At 50.2% G+C, this 26881-nt stretch overlaps 1 protein-coding gene across 4 annotated transcripts in view; it reads right to left on the reverse strand.

The window, feature by feature from the left end:
* Window positions 1-770: 770 nt before the first annotated feature.
* HRAS (HRas proto-oncogene, GTPase) overlaps window positions 771-26881 on the reverse strand; it is a 77091-nt gene continuing 50980 nt past the window's right edge. For all 4 annotated transcript variants that reach the window (XM_048852570.2, XM_048852569.2, XM_075129303.1 and 1 more), the window contains 5 exons: window positions 18772-18930; window positions 10655-10833; window positions 7157-7316; window positions 4043-4167; window positions 771-1052 (listed from right to left, as the gene is read on the reverse strand). In XM_048852570.2, coding sequence (XP_048708527.1) covers window positions 4048-4167; window positions 7157-7316; window positions 10655-10833; window positions 18772-18882 — 570 coding nt within the window. In that variant the 5' untranslated portion in view covers window positions 18883-18930 and the 3' untranslated portion in view covers window positions 771-1052; window positions 4043-4047. The remainder of the gene's footprint in view (window positions 1053-4042; window positions 4168-7156; window positions 7317-10654; window positions 10834-18771; window positions 18931-26881) is intronic.

Consider the following 26881-nt stretch of genomic DNA (forward strand, 5'->3'; position numbering starts at 1 on the left):
GCAGCGATTTACATACAAGCTTTCTCAGCCCCACAAAAATACCACATGGCACATGTTGACAGGCATCATTCCCCCATCGCTCTGAGGGCAGACCCAGGCATGCAGTGATCTCCTGCCAGACCAAATCTCAGCTCCCTGCGAAGACATTCACAGGACTTTTCCTACTCCCTAGGAAGGGGCAAGAGAGAGAAGCATTATAGCAGCGATGGTGGTTACAAAGACAACTTCCCATCTCCGGAGCAGCATACATCTCACAAAACATGATCAGAGCAAACCAACCCATGGAAACTGGGGACTTTCAGTTAGTGCAGGACCTACTATAAACAGAGCACCTCCACATTTTAATCTTCAAATCCCAACCATCTTTCCAGAAAATCACCCATTCCCATTTGGGCACAGAATGACCATCCTTATTCTCTCCCCGCTATAGGCTGGCAGTAACCCTGGGTAGGATCTTTCTGGTGGGGTGCTTTGAAGAGGTTTTCTCTCTCTGGAGACCAAGGGATAGTCATACTGGCCCCCACACCACACGTCCTTTTCTAAAATCGAGGTACCCCATATCTCCAGGACCACCGACTGGTTCCATAACAGATGGGCTATGCTCAGCTGAGCCACCTTCAAATCGGCTGGCTGCCCAATCTTCAAACCTGGCTGTCTGCAAATAGGACCTCAACCCATCAAGTGAACAGTTCACCCCACCCCCACACCTTCCACCCACAAAAACCAGCAGCAGCAGCCACCTCTGAAGTAGGACAGAGCCACAGAGACCATTTGTTGAGACCATCAAATAATAATTTACTGCGATTCAATCTGTGGCTTTGTACAGTTGCTGGGAGAGGAGGAGGAGGCAAAAGGAGACGGGGAGGGGGGGAAAAAGTTGCTTGTCACAAGCCTTGATGAAGTTTGAGACAGTCCGTGTGGGGCTCAAGATACCCTCTGTGTCTCCCTCCTCCCCCACACTCCTCCCCTGAATCCATTTGCTGCTTCTTTTGTGTCACCGCTGTCTGCCTGCGCCGCACAGTGGAAACCCCTCCAAGTCACGGTCTGGTCAACTGAAATGAAAAGGGGGAGGAGGAACGAGAATCAGCAGCTGTTCTTATCCTACCCTCTGCTAGCCGCTACCCAGCCCTCCTGCTCCCACTGCCTCCTGCTGAGGGGACGCAAAACGTTACATGGGGCTTGGGGAGCGGGGGGTTGAGAGAACATGTTAATTTTTGAGAGTTCAGGCCCCTGCTGGGCCAAGTGCATGCTTGGCTTTAAAGATGCGCTTAAGAGAGCAAGCAGGCGCTTTGCTGAATGGGGCTTTATGCTGGCATTTGAGTACCTAACTCCCTTAGGTGCCTTTCAAGACTCCAGCCTTTATGGTTAAGGGGCATTTTAACGTCCATGATGAGCATGCTGGTGTTGCACCCTGACAGGGCATGTTCCACCCACAAATCTCCACATATTGGATGAAGGTGGGAAAATATCAGCATCTCCCTCTCCCAGATGGGACATAGGCAGCGCTGGGAAGGCAAACATTTTATGTTGCTGGCTAAAACATTCACAACTGGGTGCCAAAGAGATGCTGAGCACATGCAGCTCCTTTGGGCTTCAGGGGGCATTCTGAGCGCTCAGCACCTCTGACAAATCAGGTCCCGTAGTGAGGCAAGAGCAGAGTCAGGAATCAAACCCAGGCATCTCGACTCCCAGGCCCCAGCCACCAATGCATCTTGGCCTCTCTTTTCCCCGCACTTCTAGTTTTACTCCCCCTCTACTCTTGCCCTTTACCAGATACCGCATCTAAAAGGGAGCTGAGCGCCCAGGTTCTAATTCCTTCCTTGGCCATTGACTCATGGCCCCATGAATAAGTCGCTTTACCTCTCTGTACCTCAGTTTACTCATCATAAAAATAGGTGTACTGCCCCAATCTACGTCACGGGGCACTGCAAGGCTCACTGTTAATACGGCTCTGATTTTACTCCTCCGCTGTTGGTCACGGAGGCTGCCCTGGATTACGCAATTCCCTGGAGCATTTTGGGATAGCGTGTCAGAAAGATGCTCTCCCAGTTAAAAGCTGTATTGTGGTTTGCACTGCAAATAAAGAAGGCTAAAGAGGCTCCGCTTTCCTCCGCGTAGAGAAACAGCTGGACTGATCCATACAATGCTGCAGGGTATTTCTGATGTCCACTCGGCATTTAAGTGTCAGTTTTCTGTCACTGCAGGGAAATGGTAAAGGCTCTTCATTGCCACTGGGATGTGGGTAACTCACAGAATAGTTAGATCAAAACATTTTCAAGGCCCCTTTGGAAAGATTGTCCATGTCAGTGATAGACGCCAGCCCCTCTCCTGCTTCGGCAGCACAATCCCTCCTAGTGAGGGAGAAGGGAACAGTAGTTTAAGGAGATGTTTGGAGCTGTGTGCGCGCTTTCAGCTGAAAACGATCATCGCCAGAGCAGGAAACGAGCCCCAGTACTCGTATCCCCATCCGGAGGAAATGCTTCTGAACATCTGGATTATCTGAACATCTGGAAACCTCCTGTAACAATAGTTGCACTCGGCCCAGCACAAGGATCAGTCCCACTGGGAGATCCCATCCAGGATCCACTCTCCCCTCAGCAGAGAGCCATGGGGCGGGGCGCTCCGCTGTTTTTGTTTACAGAGAAGGAATGTGGGGGGGGAGGAGGGGGAGCTCGGGGAAGAGCTCTGTGGAGCTCACAGCCTTGCCAGAGGCTGTGTGTCGAGATGCAATGGAGGAAGACAGCTGCCGCCCATTCAACTAGCCCCCTTTAGCAGAGTTCCTGGAACTGGATAACCCCAGCTTTTCCCCTGGGAATTCAGTACCTGTTAAAGGAGATGGAAGAACAGCTCTGGCGCCTGGCGTCCTCTATTATCCAGGGAAAAGGCTCATCGGGGCAGCAGCCGTGCAAGCTTCCCTGACTAGCACACTTCAACCCCAGCCCTTTGGGGAAAGAGGCTACTTCAATTTCCCTGACCCATTCAGCCCTTGCTTACCCTGCAGCAGTGTCAGCAGAGAGGTTTGGGTGACGTGAACTAAAGCCACCATGCTCATTCCATGCTGGCCGCCAGAGAGCTGATAGCAGCCTTTGCTCACTGCCATCCGGGGCCGGATTCCCCAGGACCCTTTTACTTAATCAAAAGTTTTTTAAAAAAGGAAAGCCGGACATGCAGCTCTGGCTCTGACTAACATGATTTATAAAGGCAAACAGCCCTTTCACAACACCCTTGACTCTGTTGGCAGCATGTCTACAGTGGCGCTGGGGAGGTAAATTCCAGCTCGAAGAGACATACCCGCCCTAGCTGCGATGGTGAGGGAATTCCTTTTATTGGACCAACCTCCGCTGGTGACAGAGACAAGCTCTTGAGCTTCACAGCCCTTGTCTCTTTCTCCAAAAGAAGCTAGTCCAAAAAGAGAGAGAGATTGCCTCTCGCCCACCTTGTTTCCCTCAACACGGGTACAACAGCACTGCAAACAACTTTGAATCAGAAATGCAGCCCCAGCCCCGCTTATTCAGACTCCTGTAGGGAGAGCGAGTATAAGGGAATCACTGAGCTGCCCACTTCCTTCACTGCCCTGCTGTTGCCACAGGGGGGTAGTGGTGGGGTGTAATAGAACCTGACTTCATTTGCAGCTAGAGCTGGGTTTTTTTTTTCCTTTTAATGAAAAAATAAAAAACAGAGGAAAAAATACGTTTTTAGTAAAAATTTGTCAGTTTTTTTTTTATTTAAAACTGACCACCTTTACCAAAAAATCCAGCTTTTTTAAATGAAAATTGTTCGGTTTTCATTAAAAACAAACAAACAAACAAACAAAAACACACCACCAGAAAATGCTGACCAAAGCAAGGGCTTTCTGAGGAAATGTTTGTTTTGGCCAATAAGCTGGTTTTTTTTGTTGGGGAAACAAAGGGTTCAATGAAATCATTTCAACCTACTCTTTTTGCAGCCTGGTACACGGTCAATGAATCCCTGCCTCCGGCACACGCCTGGCTGCAGCCTGCACCCATCTCTGGCACACCCCTCTCCCTCCAACTGGGCTCACCTTGGTCATGATATCACACATTTACAATTCATGCAGCCTGGGCCACTTTCATCCGGTGGATTCAGCTTGCGTAGTTTGTGCTGCCGGATCTCCCGCACTAAGGTATAGAAGGCATCTTCAACACCCTGGAAGAGAGGCATAACATTCTGCTCAAAGAGCGCCAAAGCCGCTCGGAAAAAGGGTGGAGGTGAGGGCAGATGGATCTAGATGATCACTAGAAGTCCCCTGCAGAGAACTGCATAGTGTAGTTCAAGTGGGTTTTGACTCGAGTTAAAGGGATGAAACTGTGCAAAGAAATCAGAGAGGAATCCCAGGAAATGGTTCCTACTGGCAAAATGTGGCACATAACTACCAGGCTACCAAAGGACACGGAAGCTCCATCTCTAGGGCCACCTAAAACGAGACTGGACATCCCACTAGAAATTGTACTTGAACTAACAGCCCTGAGCCGACTGCCTCTTTCCCATCTCTAACCCTCCAAACCAGGGGCACTCCCCGCAGAAACTGCACCCATACGTAACGTCTGCATGGACAGCAGGACAAGGAGGTTAGCAAAACAACTCAGGATCAGACAGCTATGCAGTGAACATAAGGACTAGCCCACAGCCCTGCAGAAAGCTTCATTTCAATACAGCAGACATCAAAGACCTTCTGTTGAACATTCAGCCCCTTAACACACCTCTCGTCCCCCGAGGTGCACACATTGGGAAACTGGGGAGCAAACCATGTTGGCCCAAGGAGCAAAAACCCCTGCCCCTCCCTCTGGATTAAACCAGAAGCCAGAACTCAGCCTTGGACTGGGTTTGGTTCACGCATTCTCTCATGTTTCAAATGTGGGGCTGAGCACGCACTCGTTTGCACCACAAACCCGAGAGGATCCTCTTCTTGTGCTGCGCTAGCCCATGAGGGCTTGCAATCAAGAGCCATTTGTCATAGGTGCCCTCTCGCCCTTCCGCAGCCACTTCTTGTGGGTGTTTTCCTCACAACCAGGCAGACTGCCCTGACAGGCGTTATGGGGCAATGCAGCATGGCCCCAAGAGAGACCACCAGCAGAAGCTACGGGACCATGGGGAGTGAAGATCAAGGTGCAATTTTAAATCATATGGGGCTGCAGGTATTTATTAACTCTATGGAAGTTATGTACCACATAGCCCTCCCTACGACCCACTTGGAGCTGTGCAAGCCTGTGATGTAGCCCTCCCTACAGCAAGGGGACACATCGCTTTTCTAGGGTGAGAGTGAGAGTGAGGTCAGTGACCAGAGAAAACACTTAAGGATGAAGAGTTAGGAGATAAACACAGGGACGCTGCACAAAGGTGCATTGGAAACGATCTGCTGCCAATGCCAGCCTAAGACGCACCCAACTGCAGCATGTGGGTGGCTTTTTAACCCTTTTTTATAATCCCTCCGGTGAGTTGGGTGCTGGTCAAATGTCCCAGATCAAGGGCCCTGAAGAACGAAGTCCTCCCTGTCCAAAGGGCAAGCAGCGTCCCCACAACCCTCTGCCGGCATGTCTCAGCCCTGACCTGTGGGGACCCCCTCTAGCAGCAAGGCGGCCTATTCAGCCCCAGGCTTCTCTGCTGAGACTACCAAGAAGAGCTCCTATTGGTGCCAATCATGGAAGTGCTCTGGAGATGCGGACTCATTCCACACAGGCTACCCTGTGACCACGCCTTTCTGGCCTGTGCATTCAATTCCACCCCCTCCAGAGCTCACACACAGGGCAAGCCCCCACTGTGCAGGGAACTGGACCAGCTCACTGGGATAGGGAGAGGAATTCTCTCCTGGAACATCCAGCCTTGAGGTGGCAACTGAGTCCTCCAACCATTGGCATTTCTCCCCGTTGATCTACACGGCACGCGACCGCCACAATAGTTCACTGGTCGTTTCTGCCATCTCTAGGCACTGGATCCAAGAAGTTAGGGGGAGAGCAGGCAAGACACAAAAAAGACGCTTCTTTTTAGAGAGGGGAGGCAGAGAAGAGGTAGCCACTAACCCTGAACCTCATGTGTTCTCCCAGGCCTAGCACCCGGGACACTCAGCTCCATCAGGAATTGCTGTGGATAGGGCAAGGGTAGCATTAATCAGATTCCTGGGGGGCACATTTAATCCCGCAAGGCACTCGTGTAATACAGCGATGAGTGCAGCACAAATATACTATCCCGGTGCACTGGTGCAACATGGGCCTTCATGCTGCGACACAGCATCGGATCCTCACAAAGCAAACCAGCGTGGTTGGCCAGGACAGAAGTAGCAGCCTTGGGAAGGGCTGAAGGGTTTGGGGCGTGGGAGAGATCCGGCTGTGGATTTATCTCTCCAGCACCATCACTCCGAGCTCACCCAGGTGGCAGCCCTCCCCCAAGATGGGTTTCCTGGCAGCTTTATCCCAGCATCCCGACTGCGGTAAATCACTGCCAGCGCTGGCCTGCTCTAATTCATGCTCACTCCCCTGCTCACTGGCACTTCAGAGCTGTCAGAGGAGGCTCAGCACACTGTGTAATTAGCAGTTGGAGCATTGCTTGCCTGACAGCAAATGCATGTTGCTCTGTCAACAGGGCTGTGCGTCAGCCCTGCTGCTGTCAGTCACAGAGCACGCAGAACTGCTGCGGGAAGCAGGAGGCCGGCTCAGGGATTGTTTCCTCACCCAACACAGGGAGGGGGCAGATGGCAGCTGTGGGAGGGGCAGGGGAGGAGGTTCCTTCTGGCTGAGTTGACTAGGCAATTTCTTACAGCCACAACAATGGAATGAAGCATTGAGAAGAGGAGGTAACTAGACAGGCTGGTGTAGCCTTTAGTGCTGGGGCAGCTCTCCAGGCACCAATCCCAGAGCCCTGGTCTTTCAAGATATGCTGCATCCACACACCCATCTCTGGCATTACCAGAGATATCCCTACCTGGATTCAGGGGCAAAAAACTTACTACAGAAATCCCACCAGCCACAACCTATCCAACCCAACGTGACTGTCACCACAGAGAAATCGAGTAGGACCTACACTAAGTGCTGAGTGTGGAATGTTAGATGGGTCACATGGAGATAGGGGTTTGTAGGTGTATAAAAAGGGGGCCTTTGAGGACTGCTATTGGTTCACATTTTAAAACCATCTCTCCTCCTACCTGTCTGGTTTTCGCTGATGTCTCTATGTAGGGGATTCCGTAATTCCTGGCCAGGTCCTGCGCCTGCCGGGTTTCCACTGTCCGGGCCGGAAGGTCACACTTGTTTCCCACCAGCACCATGGGGACATCGTCTGAATCCTTCACTCTCTTGATCTGCTCTCTGCAGAGATAAGAGATGCTGAAGTGAGGAGGGGAAAAGCCATTTCATTGTCACAACAACAGCAGCTAGTTTCAGAAAGATCCTCGTGGGAGCAGAGCACGTGCCACTTGTAACGGATAGGAACAAAATTCTGCTTCACTAATACAAGCCCCAGTGAAAGTCAACAGAATTTGTGCTTCTATGTCATTTAGGTGCCTTATGAAAATCCCACTCTTTGTCCATTTGTTTTGTGGAGCCAAGACAAGCTCATACATTTTAAAAATGATTACGTGGGGCATATTTGTTATTGGAAGGCTGGGGACACAGAACCAAAGTGGCCCCTTTGGCTCCAGGATAAACATGGGCTGTGCCTAGCTTTGACCTGTCATAAGGTCTTGAGGGTTATCTGGGAACAGCTTCCCTCTGTCAGCAACAAAACTACAGCCAGGCTCAGTACCGTAATCCCAGAGTCACCAGGCAGCTGTCCAGGGGCAAAGAAACATCCCGTATCCCGGGGCAGGAACAAAGTCTTACTTGCTCATACGGAAATGCAAAGCAATGAACATGGAGCCCAAGTGCAGCAGCCATTGGCTAGGATCTGCTTGCCAATTTGAACCGAGCAAGGAGAAAGAGAATGCTCAGGACCATGAGCTGATGGATTCTGCGGTGTTTTTCCAAGGCAACAACTGTTCCCCTTGGTTATTCGCCCCGCTGGGAGAACAGACGTATGATCTAAATAAAAAGCCACATGCATTTCACTCTCCTCTCCTCTCCCCCCCCCCACCAAACAAGGTGTCGTTAATCCCTCTCATTATTCCAACCCCATTTTGGATACTCATTCAACATGTTCAAAATCCCCTGGAGGTGAGAAGCAGCGAATTAGCATGCTGGCCTCTTGGCCTTTCAATCCTGGAGCCCTGGTTTCAAATCCTGACGTTCACAAGTGAACAGGATCATCTCCTCAGTTCCCATCTGTCCATATTGCAAAACCATGGACTGCACTATCGACCCAATTCAGCAAGGCATGTACGTATGTGCTTAACTTTCCTCAGCTTCAATGGAAATCAAGCACATGCTTAATGTGCTAAATCAGGGCCTCTATAACCAGCCTCGTCTACTCAAAGAGACATACCTTGGGCTGGAATAACAAGGGGTGTTGCAGGCAGTTGCTGCCTTCGGCCAATATAGGTGCACAGGATCCTGATCTTCCTGCACACACACACACCCCATTCCTCCAGATTCCCCTTTCACACTCCTGTCTGATCCCATCGCCTGGGAGCTGTGGCAGAGACCAAGAGCCACCTCAGCTCCCTCGACCCCCGGATGGAAGGGGATTGCTAGAACCCACAGAATATGAAGAAGAAGAGATGTGTACAAAGGATAATGATGGTCACCAAAGGCTGGGAGGGGAAGGCTTCCAGATACACAGAAACCGCCACTGGAGGGAGTGATGGTACTCAGAAATGGGGAACCTGGTCGAATGTGGGGGGTAGGGGCTAGAGGTGGCCTGCGAAGTGTCACTTCTTATAGGACCCTGGCAAAAATCTAGGGCTGGCCTTGGTAGCAAATCAGGACTGAGGTGCATTGGCTGGAGTGGAATAGTAAAGGGTGTTACAAATAAGATCTGGACTGCACTGGCAGAGCTGTGGGCTGGGGTTCAGGATTGGGACAGCAGGGGCGGCTGCAGTTCAGGATTGAGGTGCACTGGCAGAGCTGGGATTGCAGAGGGGCTGCAGGTCAGGCCTGAGGTGCGTTGGCAGAGCTGTTAAGGGCCCTGCACTATGTCAACCTACCCTTTACTTGGATAAACCAGTACGTAACCATTAGCCCTCTCCCCCAACTTCAGGAGCACCAAACTGCAGCCCTTCGTGCATGTGTGTCAGCCACTGTCTGAACAGTTCCACTCTATCACATTGGCTTTCAGACTCCAGCTCCTGCTCAGCCAGCATGAATGACTGCTGGGAACCACCCTACAGAGCAAACCTCCTCCCAGAAGTCAAAGATACTACTGTTCTAGGCACCCAGGGCTGGAGCATGGTCAGTCAGCACTTCCTGCTCGGAGGGCCTGATCCTTGGGAGCCCAAGAAGCCACGAACCTTTTCACTGCCCTGAATGTTTGCTGAACACGCTCTTTGTCTCGTGCTCCAGACAGCACAGAACCCCTCCCTGAAGAACACTTATTTAGCAGCGACAGACAGTGCTGGCAGGGCTTCCCATTCCTTTGCCTGCCTGCCTAAGGAATAGCTGCTCCCAGGCCTGTGAAACATGTGCTTACAAAGAGCCCCTCCCGCATTTCCTACTGCAAACAAACAGACTACATCCATAAAGCCCTCCTGCCCCCAAAGACAAGTCCTCGGGAGAAGGTGTAAGGCAGCTAGGTTACAGTGAGACACCTGGGCCAGGGTCACACCACAAAACCACACTCCATCCAACCTGGGCCAGCCACTTGCTCCTTGGGTGGCAACCAGAAAGCAGCTATTGCCTTGGGTGCATTAGTCCCTCCCACCGCCAAATTACATGTGGTGTCTAAGAGGCAGCCTGGTGCAGTGGATAGGGCACTAGTCTGAGAGCCAGGAGACCTGGGTTCTACTCCCAGCGCTGCCACTGATCTTCTGGGTGATCGCAGGCAAGTCACCTCGCCCTCCTTCCCCGCCTTTATCTGTCTTGTTTGTTCACATTATATACTCTTGGGGGGAGGGATAGCTCAGTGGTTTGAGCTTTGGCCTGCTAAACCCAGGGTTGTGTGTTCAATCCTTGAGGGGGCCATTTGGGATCTGGGGCAAAAATTGGGCATTGGTCCTGCTTTGAGCAGGGGGTTGGACTAGATGACCTCCTGAGGTCCCTTCCAACCGTGGTATTCTATGATTCTTCAGGACCTCTCCCTAGCTGTGTGCTCTGCAATTCTAATAAGTAGCTAAGGCTGAAGCAGCCCTGCCTATCAGGCACCCTGCCTCTCCTTACCCTTGAGCCTGGTTCTCCCCTCCTCTCTCAGCCTTCCTGCACAGCAGGAGCTGCTGAGATCAGCTTCACTCACAGTGCAACGCCATTAATTAGAGATGGAAGGGATCAGCTCTCTCTTTAGTCATTGTAAACACTTAAACGTTACATTACCATGTCCCCCAAGGCCACCAGCAATCCCCCTCGGATGGATTTTATCAGAGCCACTGACATTAGCCGCCTGCTCCTTTCCTTCTCTGGGGAATGCTTGAGGTAATTGTCTTTGCTGGCAGCCAGCGCTCCCACAGCGGACAAGCCTGGTCTTGGCAAGCGGCACAGTATGCCAGCCAGGCCTGCCCTTTAAAATGGGAGGCAGCACAGCAGCCCTGACCATAGGGGAAGAGTTCGGAGGGGATACTGACCTGTACTGGTGAATATCTTCAAAGGATTTTGTATTGTTAATGGCAAAGACGCACAGGAAGCCCTCCCCCGTCCGCATGTACTGGTCTCGCATGGCGCTGTACTCCTCTTGACCCGCCGTGTCCAAGATGTCTAACAGACAGGTCTCTCCGTCAATAACTACCTGCTTTCTGTAGGAATCCTGCAAGGCCAACAGAAAGGGACAGTCACTAGGAGAGAATGAGCAGGAAGTTACCACAGGGGTCTTCCGCTGCTTGAGCCTTGGGGTTCCAATCCTGACGTGCTGCAGCTAACAAACAGAAGGGAATTTCGTCTCACCCTAGTCACCCCCAGTGGATGTTTGCACACACCCCACAAATACCACCACCCCATTTGCCAGGATTAGGAGCCTCAATTCCACAGGGACTGGAATGGCAGGGAGAAATACACTGGCAGGCGTGTGTAGGGACCTAGGACCAGCGTAGCAGGGGGTGCTGCAGGTCAGGATTGTGGTGCATGGGCAGCATGGCAGGTGGGGGCCCAGGACTGGACTAGAAGAGGGTGCTGCCATCCAGGACTATGGCACACTGGCTATGCTGTGCAGAGGGGACTTACACAATCTCTGCCCACATTACACCTGGCTCTAGCCAGCCTTAAATTGACTCAACTCCTTTTAAACATGGAATGAGGTGGGGGGGGGAGCAGCAGAACAGATTTCCCCTCTGTGCCAGAGCAGCAGCTAACACAACCTCTGTTCCTCCTATTTACGACGCTGTCTCCCGGCAGACAAGGTGCGCCTTTCACACTAGGGCCACCCAGCCCAGACAACTATTTTTCTAACTTTATTTAGTACAGGCTAAACCCTCCTCATGCCTCCCTTCCTGATGCAGCTTTTCTTAGGGAGCTGCAAGGCACAGTGGTGGTTCAGTCACCTCCTGCGGCCACACCTAGGGACATGCAAACAGTGTGTGGGCGAGTGGGGGCTGGAGTTCATGTGAGTCACCGACACCTCCAACCACTTCTAGTGCAGCCTGTAGCTAATCAGTCCTGGAAATCAGAGACAAAGAAGACCTGCTAAATTATCCAGTCCAGCCTTTGCAAACACAGTGCTACTCCCTATGGGAGATGTTCTACCACATCTCATCCATCCTAACCTTGACTGGCCCAGCTGCCAGGCCTCCCAGCAATTCCCCTGGGAATTCCCAGGCCTAGGACACCTCCCTTGCAAAGATTTTCTTCATATTCCCTTTTCGAAATCCAGCCTACTTCTGCCAGCCATTAGCCAGTTCAGAGCTGCCAAGATTTCCAGACTTCACTAATGGCTTTAGATTCCCTAATATGCTCAACTCTCAGCAAATCTGGCACATATAAAGCACCTCAAGTTGGGCATCCAAGTTCACTAATCTTTCTCCCTTTTGTCTGAACGTTTGTTGTAGTACTAGGTTGGTAGCAAACTCTATAGTTAAGGTTGCCAACTGGATTTAATTATAACCCCTTGTTTTCATTCAGACGTCTCAAAAAATTCTCTTGTGCGGCAGGCATTTCCCACAACTGGTCTATGTTCAAAGTTCCAGTTTGGACAGCTGGAGGAAAAGCCATTCAGTTATGCAAAAGCCCCAAATACTTGTCCCCATTGTAGAACGGATTGCTGCTACCCATTTTTCACATGGAGAAGGCAAAAATGGCTGAACCTTGAAATCTGATGCGTAATGTAAACGGGGCTCATTCTGGAGTGTTTCAGTTTAGAAAGTAGGTTTGGGTGTGAAAAAGTTAAAACTGTTTAAAAAAAAAAAGTCACTTTTGGAGATTCTCAGTGGGAATCTTAAGAGTTTTAAAAGCAGGGCCTCATAAAGCTCTGCCCCTTAGTGACATCATCACACTTCCTCCCTGCCTAGTCTAACCACAGGGGACGTTGCTGGGACAATCTGCATGGAAAGGGGACTGTCATGTTTCATGCAAATCACAGAAACAGCTTAGTCTCTTTCTTCCCACCAGTCCAACCTCAAAAGCGTAAGACTCACAACCAAATCCTTTCATAGCAAGAAAAAGGGTGGGAGGGAAATCACAGGTGTGAAAAAAATCATCGTTCCAGATCTTGCGATTTAAGGATCGTTCTGCAGCTCTGGCTGCATTTTGTGATATTTTGCAAATTCTAAGCCTTCATTTTAAAACCAAAATTAAATGTTTGGCTCTTTCAGTTGCTAAGGTTCAGCCACCATAATGTAAACAGATGGGCTATAGCCCCTTCATCCCTGCCACAAGAAAAACTGTTCTCCGACCAAAGAGTAGCAGAAGCAGAGGTCAGCAACAGTATTGAAGACTGAGCTAATGAAGTTGACATGGACCCATTCCCTTTGTTCATGGCTAGGAAATCAACCACAAGCACGCCTTATAAACACTCCATACCATACAGTGAGGCCTGAAACCAGACCCACAGGGATCCAAGAAGTCAAAAGAATTCAGAGCTGTGACCGTCTCGATACCCCTCCCCATAAAGGGAAGGCTAGAGACAGAGCAGTAATAGAAGAGAGCACCAATGTTGAGTGACTGCTTGGCAAGATACAAGCCACTGTAAAGGCGAATGGCATCCTGCCATCCAGGGAGGCATTCACATTCCCCATTAACATATCTGAAACCTGCCTGATGCCTTTCACTAGCCAAGAGAAGCACGGGTCTGGTCTCTGAGATCACAGCCCACAGCTCCACTGGCCCCGGGGGTGTAAACAGGGGGAACTCCACCTGTAAACACAGCTCGCTTGTCCATGGAAGTAGCTTAACCAACTCCTATCAAAGCTGGTCTTATACAGGAAAGATATGGGGAATCTGCAGTCAGAAATGCTTGGATCTGTCCCTGAGTGGAAAGAATCCAGATTCACTAGGGTGTTCACCACATAGACAAAACAGCCTTACATGCCTAGATTTGGGGGGACCCAATGATGGATGAGAAGAAACCCTTTTACCCTCAGACTATGGCAATATTACTGGTTGGATGTGGGACATGCTGTCCCCAGCCACGTTAATCTCCTCCTGCATACTAAGGTGTCCCATGAAGGTGATGGAGCTTGGGGCCAGTGTGTCAGCATTCAACCATCACCAGCTCTTCTACAATTAAACAACATCTTCACAAACATTCCAAGCCTCCTCTTGGTGCTGGCAGCAAGGGAGGAAGCATGCGGAGATCAGTCTGTGTATATCAGGTTACTATCATCCAGATCCTTCATTAACTGACAAGACAGTGGTCCCTGGCATGTGTCTGGAGGACAAACCTCTGGCTGCAAGTATCCATGTTCCATTCACTACCCAGGGAAGGATGGCTGCAGGGAGTCAAAAACTCAAAGTGAAACTCCAGCTAAACTTCTGAGTTTGGCCTGAGGGTAAAGTGAACCCAGGGTCACGTGGAAAGTTTCCTAACTCTGTTAACAAAGCTGGGGTTCAGTTTCAAGTTCATAACAGAACCAGGAAACAGGTGAGTTCCTTGAGGTTTTGTTGAGAACGTTTTGCATTTTTTCAGGTCTGACAGGGTAAGATGGGATCTAAGGTTCCCAGGAGATATTACCAGGAAATCATTTCAAGGGAAGAATTTCCTGGTTTTCTGCCCAGCTTGAACCAAAAATGCCACAGTGTTTTCTTTCATTGCTCATGTTACTTTCTGCTTCATCCCCTCCCTAAACCAGGCACCATCACTTGTGCCCCTCCTTTTGCTGGCTGCCAAGTTATGAAGACACTGTCATAACAGGGGCACATATCAGACCACTGGAGCCAGAGTCCCGGCCACCTGCAGTTTCCACCATGTCGAAACTTTCCAGTTCTAAGAGCCCTTTAAACCTGACAACACTCACTACATACACTCCATACACTACAGAAAGAGGCTCATCTAAGGTTGAGCTGAGCTCATCAGAGGAACGGTGACTGAAACCCTCCTCCCACTTCATATGCGCGGAGCTCAACAAGACAGAGCAGACTGCTACACCCCATTGCTACAGAAACAGCGGCTTATTGCATCCCAGATGCACATCGATAGTGACCCAGGCAGCTCAGAGCACTGAGCTTTCCTGAAGCTGCAGCCAGAAAGGCTAAGCAGGAGACCCACTGGGAGAGTGCGAAGGGTTGGGCGGAGACATGTAGGACCTATTCCAACGCACTGGGAGACTCTGACTTGCATGCTTTCCAAACATCTCTCGCCCAGTACAAGTCCTCTTAAGTGCAGAAAGAATGCAACCGCCAGAAAAGGGCATCAGCCCCAGACATGCCAGGCATGGTTTCCCTGAAGGAGGGCGCCTGGGCTCACGTTCTCCCATAGCTGAAGGGGCCGCGCCCTCTAGCACAATTTCACAGCACTTCTCCCCCAGCCTCAGCTCAGCACCAAATCTGCAGGAGAGGGATTTGCTGTATCTGCCTGAGCAAGTTTCATTTATAACAGGAGATTTATGGCAGAGAGGAAGCTGGAAGGCTCATTTTGATGCACGGGAATGGAGCAGAGAGGACTCCTCAGTGAGGGAGCTGCTGTTATCATAGTAATCCAACCCAAGGCCTAGATACAGGATGAATGTAAAGTGCAGTGAGAAGAATTCTCCCTACTCATGGGGGGACATTAAGTGAGTTAGTTCCAATAATGGGAGCCAGGTACCTAACCCCTGAACTATGCCCCTTAGACTGCAGGACCATCCTGTCCAGTATCCTGCCTCCAGTTGTTGCTTCTACACAGTTCTTCAGAGACAGGTTGATAAAGCTCCCATAAAGCCCCTAGCTGAAGGTATTATGGTGTATTTTTAGGAAGATGGGGCTGCTACTGAAGGGAGATTCCTTCCTGCCATCCACAGCACAGCATGCTAGTGTAACTCTGGGGTCGGGGGGGGAGCAGCAGGCAAATATATTTAAGTGAAAGGAGGAAAACTCTATTTATCAGAGCAGTGAAAGCCTCAGTGGTTTGAGGTTCCTGTGAGGGTATGAAGTGGCAGAAGGCATGGTGCAGGGGGAACCGTAGATACCTATGGGAGGGGACTGCCTGGCTTGCACAAAGCAGACGAGGGGAAAAGTCTTTTAGAGGCACAGGAGGTGCAGACATACGTTAGAGAGGGGACGGTCCGGTTGCAGGGGACATTCAGTTAAACAATGCTCAGGGTTTACATTCCCAGCACCGTGTTTATGTGGAGTGAATCTCTACAGCACGTGGAAATGGTACGGCAGGCACACCAGAGACAAGGCTGTGAGGCTGGAGAGGACAACAAGGCTGAAAACCAGCCACTCGAAAGTTCGGGGCACTCTCTCCTGTCCATTATCAGGGGAGGGGAGGGGCCGTTTCCACCTCTCCCGGTCCAATGGAAGAGCAGGGCTCTGCTCCTCACAGAGCAGTGGAAACCTCTACTTCCCAGCACAGGCATCTCCTGTCACGTGGAGCTGTCATGGTGCTTTCCTGCAAAACGACTGAGAGTAGATTTCTAAGAAAGTGTGGGAGCTTCTGCAGCAACAGCCCAGAAGAGGGGCTGGAGCAGAAAAGCCTAAGGGATGTCTACACTGCCATTAAAAACCACAGCTGGCCCATCCCCGCTGATTCGGGCTCAGGCTAAGGGGCTGTTTAACTGTGGTGTACATGTTTAGGCTCAGACGGTAGCCCAGGCTCCAGGACCTCGTGAGATGGGCTGTAATTTCACTCCGCCACACATAGTTGTTCTAGATCCTGCCCACAAGGTGGCTGAAGTCCCAGGGAGGGAGGAGGGCTTTGTGGTTAAGGTGTAGGCCTAGGACTCAGGAGACCTGCCACGGACTCCCTGAGTGACCCTGGACAAGTCACTTAATCTCTCTCTGCCTCATCTCCCTAACTGTAAAACAGAGATAACATTTCCAACTTGTCTATATAGGTTGCAAGCTCTTTAAGACAACGGCTGTGTATATACAGCGCCCGACACAGCAGGGCTCTGATCCTAAGTGGGGCCCTCAAGGTATCACTATAACGGTGATACTAGCAAAAAGCTGTGTTTAGATCCATCTGTTGCTAACAGGGTGCCAGTACAAAACGTCCTCAAGCAGTGAGGACAGGGAGTTTGTGTCTGAGAAACGCGACACATTTCTGGGCTATGAATTTCCAGGGCTAATTGCTAGCACCCTTTCAGCCACAGAGTGGACAGGCCCAGCGTCCACCAGGGTTTCAAGCACAACGTTGCACGGACTTACTCCAAGCACGATTAGGTGACAGAGTGGTTGAAGTGCTGCTGTCCACCAGCCCTGTGTCCACACCAGTGCTCTCGCCACTGCTGCCTCTGGTGGGCTGGACTGGTGGTAGCAGCAAGGGCAGGGGGCTGAATTTTAAAGACAGCAGAGTAGCTCCCTACTATTTGAAGGGAAGCGGAAGGAAGGGAAGGGGGAGGGATAGCTCAGTGGTTTGAGCATTGGCCTGCTAAACCCAGGGTTGTGAGTTCAATCCTTGAGGGGGGCCATTTGGGATCTGGGGCAAAAAATAGGGATTGGTCCTGCTTTGAGCAGGGGGTTGGACTAGATAACCTCCTGAGGTCCCTTCCACCCTGATATTTGGAGAGAGGGATAGCTCAGTGGTTTGAGCATTGGCCTGCTAAACCCAGGGTTGTGAGTTCAATCCTTGAGGGGGCCATTTAGGGATCTGGGGCAAAAATTGGGGATTGGTCCTGCTTTGAGCAGGGGGTTGGACTAGATGACCTCCTGAGGTCCCTTCCAACCCTGATATTCTATGATTCTATGATTCTATGAAGCAAAGTTCTGTTTTGTTCAGGAGATTATGCCACATCCCTCACCACACTCTGGGCACTTCAGCAGGGTTAATCCTTTCTTTCGACAACAAAACACCACCACCACTCATACAGCACTTTGCATCAGCAGATCTCACAGCGCTTTACAGAGGAAGTCAGTATCATTGTTCCCATTTTACAGAAGGGGAAACTAAGTCTCTTTGCCTCTCTGTGCCTTTTTTGGTCACCCAGGAGGCCAATGGCAGAACTGGGAATAGAAACCAGATCGAGTCCCAGTTCAGTGCTCTGTCCACTCAGTCACATCAGCCTCCCAAAGGAAAGAGAGAAAGTCACCATCCGGAGTAAAGACAGACACAAATAGACATTAAAGACCTTACGCAAACTTCCTTCTGCCCCCAGGTCTTCAATTGCATCTCAGTCCTGATCTGAAGCAGCTCATACAAACCCAACCCCTTAAGACCCCCCAGAAGTTCCAACACACACACCTCAATCCTAGCTCCCAACCCCCTCTGCCATTCAGCCCATCCACAGCTATGCCTATGCAACATCCTGACCTGCAGCACCTACCGCTATTCCAGCCCGGGGCCTTTCCTCAGCAGACACAGCCACCCACCGCAAGTTAGGTCACTGCAATCCCCTGACACACTTAGGGGTGCTGTGGCAACATGTGGTAGCTTTGTAAAGTGGAGGAACATCTCCCGGGGGCTCAGGCTGAGACCAGACTCAAGGCATTTTCATTTGGGACTGAAGCGAGATTTGAACTCAGCTCCCCAAGGATGGAAGGTCAGAGAATTAGCTGCCCAGCCCTAGAAAAGGGAGCTCTTGATTTTAAGGGAGCCCCAGCCACACTAAGGAAGCTGATCCCGCCACCAGCTGCAGAAACCTGGGAGGGATACAAGATCCTGTATTTTCACTTTCTTCTCATTGAGGATTTTTTTCACATGCACTTCCAACTGGTAGTTTTTCCACCAGATCTGGCCTGTGTTTCTTCTCTGCCGTTATCCATTCGAGCTCAACTGTGCTTTCAAGAAGAGAATGCGTGTACTGGAAGCACAAGCAATCAAATGTTAGGAAAGCTGAACCTCACCTCCTATGGCTGAATCTTGAGTTCTTAAAACGGGAGTTGCAGGGGGGCACAGGTTGCAAATACCCTGACTTTCCCGTCTTTCTACTAGGAGAGGTGTCCCAGCTGGTTGGGAAGGCCTAGTAAAGAAAAGGTTCAGAACCACAGGGCTACAGCCAACCCTGGAGTTGTAACTCAGGTCTTGGGTTGGCTTCTCAGATTTGATCTCTCCATGTTTTAACTCTGAATTCTCTGGTTAAACAAACAGCCCCTGGAATCCACCGCAAAGTTAAAAAGTTGAAGATCATATAAGAAACTCTCAGACTCACTCCCATCTCAGAGTCTGCAGGGTGCTCACCTCTATCGTGGGGTCATATTCATCAACAAAATGGTTCTGAATGAGCTGTATTGTCAAAGCGCTCTTCCCAACGCCACCTGCTCCAACCACCACCAGCTTATACTCGGTCATCTTCCCGCTGACCCCAGCTCAGGGTCTCGTCTCCAGCAGCACCACCACCTGCAAGGACAGAGATACAGACACCATCAGCATTAGGTTAGTGCTTCTTTCTTGTCACCTAGCTTTGCCACTGCTGCACCAGAGCCACGCAGGAGAAAGCCAGCGGTGGCTATGCAGCATGACACAGCAAGAGGCACCGGTACAAAGTGGGGACAGGTGCAGTTAGAAGGGAGTGAAACGATAACCTCATTGCATGAGTATCGAGGGTGTCCCATTCCCACAAAACCCAGCCAGTTACGGCTGACTTTTATTATTTGTATTCCAGTAGCACCTATGTGCCCCAGCAGAAACTGGGGCTGTACAAACAGAGTCAGAGAATCTGAGAATTTGGCAAGACAGCCAAAGCGTATGAGGGAAACACGAGGGGCGAGGTGTCTGGCCCAAGGTCACACAGCAGGTGAGTGACAGAGCTGGGAACAGAACCCAAATCTCCTGACTCCTGTCCAGGGCCTTACAAGCCCAGGCTGCCTCCCATTCTAGAGTGTTTTAAAAGGCTTCCCATTGCATGGACACTACACTTAGGCAGGCAGGTGAATGTATGATGCTGTTGTCCAACCCATTCCCCTCTGAAAATGAGTTTCAGATGATGATGATGATAACAGCAGCAGCAATGTGACCTTCCTTTGGAAGAAATCTAATCACCAGGGGGACCCAGGCCTACATTCATCTCTAGTGTAACTTGGCCCAAGTCAATGGAATTACAGCAGGGATGAATTCTACCCACAGACTGCACTACCCTCTCTTTCCCCACACACATACAAACCATCCCACCCTCCAGATATTCTCTTGTAAGACTATCAAATTAGAAAAGCAAAAACCACCCAAAGGACCTATAACCTCTTATGCTTTCCTGTGGCACTGAACTCCCTGGAAATGTATCCATATGTGACATAGTGAACTATCACACTGGGAGAGAAAAAAAACCCACCCAAGCAGCTGACTCCAATCAATCACTCCTCTCAGAGGCTGCTGGGAATAGGTGGGACATGGAATTTATATAACCCAGACCCAGCTGATGGCAGAGAGAGAAGAGAGAGGGTGGCACCCAAGACAATTGGAGGCTGAAGGAGTACCAAGGGAAAAAACAGCTCCAGAGAGGGGCAGGAGAAGAGGCAGACACATTGGGAACAAGGTAGAGTTTGGGGAGAGTTGGGCACAGGCTGGGAAACGCCTCCCTGGGAAACTCCGGACTTACCTGAGATGTAAGAGAACATATGGGGAAGTGGAACTAAAGACGGCGTAGACTGTGATAACCTGAATTTCGAGACACCCCTTTGCTAAGTACTGCTGCAGTCCCTCTGGCCTCCTTTTCTCCCCCCAGCATGTCTGTGGTAGTCAGATCATCCCTGGCCATGGCTGAGTACCTTTTGGGGCTGTGGGATTTGGGGCTTTGTTGGAGGGCCAGCTCACCTTCATGATCCCTGAGGCTGGTTAGAATCCACTGGTTCACACTATCTGAATTCATACCTTTTTCCTTCTGTCACACATGCTCTGCCTTTGGAGGTCAACTGGCTTTATTCTGCATTAATGATCAGATTGCTATTTGAATGCAAATTCATTCGAATTTAAATCTGAATTCATCTTGCTTAAAAATATGTGAACTTCGCCTAAAACTGGAGGGGCGGGGGGAGAAGTCATCTAAAATAGACAACTTTACTGGTAAGACCCATTATCTAGCACCCATCATCAGTAACCGAAGTCACTTCAAATAATTAAAGAAAAATCAATTTGAATTAAAACCTATTCACAAATTCTATCCTAAACAGAACACCATGCACTTCGACAGCATGCACCATCTGATGCTCTCAATGTGACTGCATACATTCATGGGTTGAGCTGTCAGGTAGGGCATTATTTTACAGATGGGGAAGCTGAGGGATAGAGAGATTAAAGACAAAACTGGCACCTAACTTGCCCAATTTAAAGGGACCTGATTTCTCAGATAGTGCTGAGTACCCGCCCTATGAAAATCAGGCCCTTTTAGAGAAGTCTCAATTTGGGTGCTCAAAATCACTAGTCGGGTTTGAAAATCTTGGCCTAAATGACTTGGTTAAGATCAGAGACTATGTTGTTAATGTTAACAGCACAGCTGGGAGTAGAACCCAGGAGTCCTGGCTCTCAGCCTCTGCACTAATCACTAGGCAGCACTAACAAATTATGCCACCATCTTCAGAACTGAGTTAAACACTTACAGCCTTCTGCAACAGGTTCACACATCAGAGGGCAGGGCACCTACATTACCTGCTAGTCACCTAAGCTAATAAGCCCCTATTACTATACTGGCTACTTGAAGCCTTGTTTGAGGAGCAACAGCAAGGAAGTAGGGCCCAACCCCCTCAGCCCTCCCGTCTCCTCTGTGCTCCTGAGCTGGGGACGATCTTTCAAAAAGGCTCATTAATTTTCCCAAGGAATTGAGCGTACATTAGGCATTCGTCTCCCCAGCTTCAGCCAGTCTGACTCATTAGCAATGTGAAAGGTGCTGGCAGAGGGCATTTGTTATTGGTATTGCTGGGAAGTCCGGCTTCGGCAGAAACCTGCACTGCCATTACCAGCAGTGGGCAGGGACGTGCGCCCTTTATTTCCCCCCCACATACACACCCTTTATTTTTGTCCCAATTCCACTGTGAAAGAGGAACTCTGACTCAGCACGTACAAGAGGAAGATTACAAAACCCTAACGGTTTAAATGGAAATCCACCCCCACATCAGACTACGGCTACTGCCTGCCAGAAGTCAGCCGAGGGTCAGGAATCAGCATGTCGATATCAGCCGTAACGCCAACCAATCCCCAAGCCCATCTCCCCCCTGGCTCACTGTCCCAGCATCTCTTTTTGGAACAGTGAGGCACTCGCTGGCTCCCACACAAACGGAACCAGCCACTCAAGCTTCCTTGTTTGTTTTTAAAGCTCTGCCATCGAACCTAGTGTTCCTGGAGAGGAGCCAGGCGGCAGGGACACTGCTACCAAGCAGGCCTTCCCATGCAGCGCACTGTAACCCCCTGCAATGCTCGACCTGGGTGCTCCTCAATCTTGGGCTGCAACTCCCGAGATCCTGTGAGCAGTCAGAACAGTTGTGATCTACTGGGATGAGTCCCTGGGTTTACAGATCCAGGCATTGGAGGCCTTGTGCTCGCTCAGGCCCTGGCTTCTAGTATTCACTTCCCATGCTGGCTCACAGCCAGTCTGCTAAGCTTCAAGGCTGTGTATTCGCTCAGGCTTTTGCTTGTGTGTGTGTGTAATGGTGTGGGAAGGGACAGCTAAGTTACAGCCCATTTATAGTTTGTCATAGTCAGTAATACTTTGCACAGTGTGTGCGCGCACCCTTGGAGTCTGTTGGATGAGAGGGGTTTATAAATTTAAAAGAAAGCCTCTTTCAAGACCTGATGCTCCCTCCACAGCCACCCCGTGCCCCTCAGCGCTGAGCCATCACACCTCCTGCTCCTCCAGCATTGACCCCCCCCCAGCCCTGCCTGTGCCCCTCAATGCTGAGCCGTTGCACTTCCTGCCCCCCCAGGCCTGCCCATGCCCCTCAGCACTGAGCTATTGCTCCTCCTTCTCCAGCCCTGCCCCTCAGCACTCAGCCATTGCAACGCCTCCTCCTCCAGACCCGTCCCCGCAGCCCTGTCCATGTCCCTCAGCGCTGAGCTATCGCCCCTCCTGCTCCTCCAGCCCTGCCCCCCTCAGCCCTGCCCGTGCACCTCAGCGCTGAGCCATGGCACTTCCTGCTCCTCCAGTCCTGCCCCTTCTATTGCTCTGCCCAGGCCCCTCAGCGCTGCACACAGAACTGTGCCAGAAACGAAACAGAGCCACAGGAGATGACAAAATGGCCTCCCATGGGGCAGTGTGTCAGCACCAATCCTCTTCAACATAGATACCAATGACCAGCCCATACAGAGCAATATAGGCATTTTACATACGAACCAGTGATCTATGCGTCACATCACAGGAGGAGGGCTTTGCCACTGTTGAGAACAGAGTGACATGTGCATCGAGCAAACTTTATACCACTGGTCTCCAACCTTTTTACGCCCAAGATCACTTTTTGAATTTAAGGGCAACCCAGGATCTATCCTGCCCCTTCCCTGAGGCCCCTCCCCTTCCCCAAAGCCCCACCCCACTCACTCCACACACATCCCTGTCATCCCAGGCTGGGATAGGGGGTTGGGTTTCAGAAAGGGGTGCAGGCTCTGGGCTGAGCCTGGGGCAAGGGTTTGAGGTGCAGTAGGAGGTGAAGGGTGCAAGCTCTGGGAGGGAGTTTGGGTGCAGGAGGGGGCTCCAGGCTGGGGCAGAGTTAGGGTGAAGGAGAGGGTGTGGGCTCTGGGAGGGAGTCTGGGTGCAGGAGAGGGCTCTGGGTTGGGGCAGGGGTGTAGGAGGGGATACAAGGTGCTGGCTCTGAGAGGGGGTCAGGGCTGGGGCACAGGAGGGGGTTCAGGGTGCTGGCTCCATGAGGGGGCTCAGGGCTGGGGTGCGGCCTCCTGCTGGGCAGCAATTACGTGCAGCGGCTCCCAGTCGGCGGTGCAGCGTGGCTGCCACTAAGGTAGGTTTCCTGGCTACCCCGGCCCCAAACTGCTCCCAGAAGGGGGCAACGCACCCTTGCAGGGGGGCAGGCAGCACATGGCCCACGCACGGCCCCTCTCTGCAAGCACTGTCCCTGCAGCTCCTATTGGACACAGATCCCCCATTCCCAGCCAATGGGAGCTGCAGGGGCAGCGCTTGCAGAGAGGGGCAGCGCACAGAGGGAGAACCCTGGGGCGTGCTGGCGGCTTCTGCGAGTGGTGTGGGGCCGGGGCAGGCAGGGAGCAAGCCTTAGCAGCAGCCACGCCAGAGATCGCGATCGACCGGATGGTGACCACTGCTTTAAACCTATTAGAATAAGAACCAGGTTTGTGCCAACCCAACCAAGACACAGGTGACAGTCTTTCACCTACACCATTGAGAAGCCAAGAGGAAACTAATTACCACCCAGGCTGGAATCCCACTGACAATCACCCAAACCCTGGTTACCAGGCGGTGACGTTGGACTGAATACTTTCCTTCAAAGCACATGTAGAGAAGACAAAAGGAAAGGTCCCTTGCAGCTTTGCCAAAGCTCTTTGGTCCTGAACTGTAACACCTTTCGCTATTCCACTTCCACTCCCACTCTCCACCCCCAGGCTCTCCCAATATAAAAATCTAGAGCCGTGGTTCTCGAACTGTGGGTCACAAGTTTGTTTTAATGGGGTCACCAGGGCCAGCATTAGACTCCCCACTGCCCAGGGCTGAATCCAAAGCCTGAATAACTTAGCTTTGCAGGGGCCCCTGTGATGTGGGGCCACAGGCAATTGCCCTGCTTACCTCCCCCTAATGCCAGCCCTGATTCTAGACTCTAAAATCTAGAGTGACATAGGGCACTGGGGTCAGGTAGTAATTTTTGTTGTCAGAAGTAGGTCGCAGTACAATGAAGTTTGAGAACCACTGGTCTACTGAAAACTTAAAATATAGGGACAATGTACAATAAATTGAATTTAGGATCAAATTAAATAACTTGGGGATTACTGCACTGATACTTATTTTCATATTTAAGTCAGTGGAAACAGTTTTTAAAAATTTAAGTGAAATAGCTGAGGAATTTCCCATCTGTTGCAGAAATCAGGGACCTAGCAGAGGAAGATTCACCCACATACATTATACCTTGTATCATGGTGCCAAGTCAATAGCTTCACAGCAGTGTTCCCAACTCTGGCAATTTTATTGCAAATTAAATATTTGGTGCTTTTCTTAAAATCCCAGCTCCTGGAGTCACATGATTAATTAAGAATCTCAGCTTTCATTTAAAAAGAAAGAAGAAAAGCAAGTGTCTCGCACTCATGGTTGCAGAGAAAGGTTTGAAAAACAGGTACTCTAGGGGCTCAAAATCCAAAAGGCAAATTAACATACATTTTAAATCAAGATTTTTTTTAAGTGAATCTCATGATTTCTGGGGGCTTAGACTTGAGTTTTTGAACAGTCAGGGTTAGCAATGATGCCAAGTGAAGATTGTAACCAGCACTGTATGTTGCAAAAGAACGTCCCTTGGAAAGGCTGTGGGCTTTTAGGCAGTGAACAAACACTAAGAGGAAGGCCATGTCTACATTTAAAACTTCTGGAAGTATAGTAATGTTGGTTAGAGATGCAATTTTTTTTAAATAACATTTTTAGACAGATAAAAACCCTATTGTAGACACGGTTATGATGGCAAAAAATGCTTTTGCCTGTGTAGTTCATTTCATTCAGGGTACTGGTAAGACCTATACCAGAAACAGCCATTTTTTGCCAGTATAAGCCGCGCCTCCACTAGGAGGGTTTGCCATTATAGCTATATTGGTATAGCGATAGCAGTAAACATTTTCCAGTATAAACTAGACCAAACACTCAGACTTAACACTTCAAACACTAAAGCTTTGAACAGCAAGACACAAACCTCTCTAACACAAGCCCTTTCATCAGATGCTGTCTCAGTAACTGGAGGAGAAGGAAAGGTTGCCTCCTCGTTAGTGCCCAAAGTAGTCCCCTCGGATCCTCCTCGCTTACTAGCCGTCACAGCAGCCACACTACTTGCTTGTTTGCTGATGGTGCTGGCATGGTGGGAATAATACTTAATACTTCTTTAGAGTGCAGCTAGACCAGTTGCTCTAGGGCATTATAGAGGAGGTTCAGTGACAAAAGCTAGGATTAAGAACACCCTGTTGCATACTCAGACCACACCGGTACAAACCACGCTGGTTATCCCAATGCAGCTGACTACAGTAGGGTCAGGGATGTAACTGCCACTCTGAAGCTAGCGCTCAATGCAAACAAAGGAAAATTTAAAGGTGTGCACACCCCTGCCTAACTGCACGTCTGCTAGATCAGAGGTGCAGCGGCCCCCACTTTGCAGCAGAATCATGAGGTAAGTGCAGAAAAGACTGAAGACAGCTCTACTCCAGAAGTTAAAGAAGGTTTCAGCTAGAGATTCCCTCCCTTCCTTCCCCTCTCCCACTTTTGGGTGGCAATTCTCAGTTGGTTCTGCTGAATGACTAGGTCACTTACACAGTCCATACAGTCTCCTGAAGATCAGCTTCCCACTTGACAAACAGCCCAATAATTACAGCCCACGTCACAGTGAGGCATTTGATTTAAGAAATCAGGTGAGCAGAAGAGATCATTGCCACCGAGAACTAAATGCTAATTTTTTTTTTAACTTTAAAGCAGGAGGAATGTGGCAATGTCCCATTATTATTAATCTGCAATGTCTTCAGTCAGGGATAGAGCCCCATTGTCCTAGATGCTGTGTACACACACACGCCACAAAATGGTCCCTGCGCAAAAGAGCTTACAATTTAAGTTTAAGAGGCTGGCCTTTCTAACAGTCAGCCAGTAACACAAAATTTGATCTAGTGGATGTCGGTGAATAAGTCCATTTCTGACTGCTCCAGGCTTTATTCTTGGTTCTAGACATGCCAGCATAGACTGCCTGGGGTGCAGACAGGTTGCTTGTTACAGCAGCATTTCTGTGACACTGCAGTTAAGGTCCCCTTAGGATTTTCCTTAGGATGCGGATGCAACCTGATGTTTATAAAGGGTTACAAGAGTGTTTGGAGAAGCTGGAGAGGGGATGGTGTTGCAGGCTACGTGCCCAGCTTCTGATGCAAGCTTACAGACTATTCAAGGAATATTAATTCAACATTCAAGGAAGCCTCCCTCTCCCCAAGTCATCCAACAGTCTTCATCCTAAATGCACCCCTTTTGCAGGAAGTTGGGAAGAACACAGCACAAGTGGTATGGGAAAATTGTGGGCAGAAGATGAATATTCCATGGTCAAATCCTGCTCTCTGTTGCACTCCAGATTCACACCAGTAACTCGACTGAAGCCAGTGCACACTCATTCCAGACTGACATGGTGAGGGCCCAACGTGGCCCCATGTCAGTATGCAACGGGAAGTTAAACAAATGCCC

This window comes from Caretta caretta, chromosome 6 (assembly GCF_965140235.1).
Source record: "Caretta caretta isolate rCarCar2 chromosome 6, rCarCar1.hap1, whole genome shotgun sequence".
Taxonomy (NCBI): domain Eukaryota; kingdom Metazoa; phylum Chordata; order Testudines; family Cheloniidae; genus Caretta; species Caretta caretta.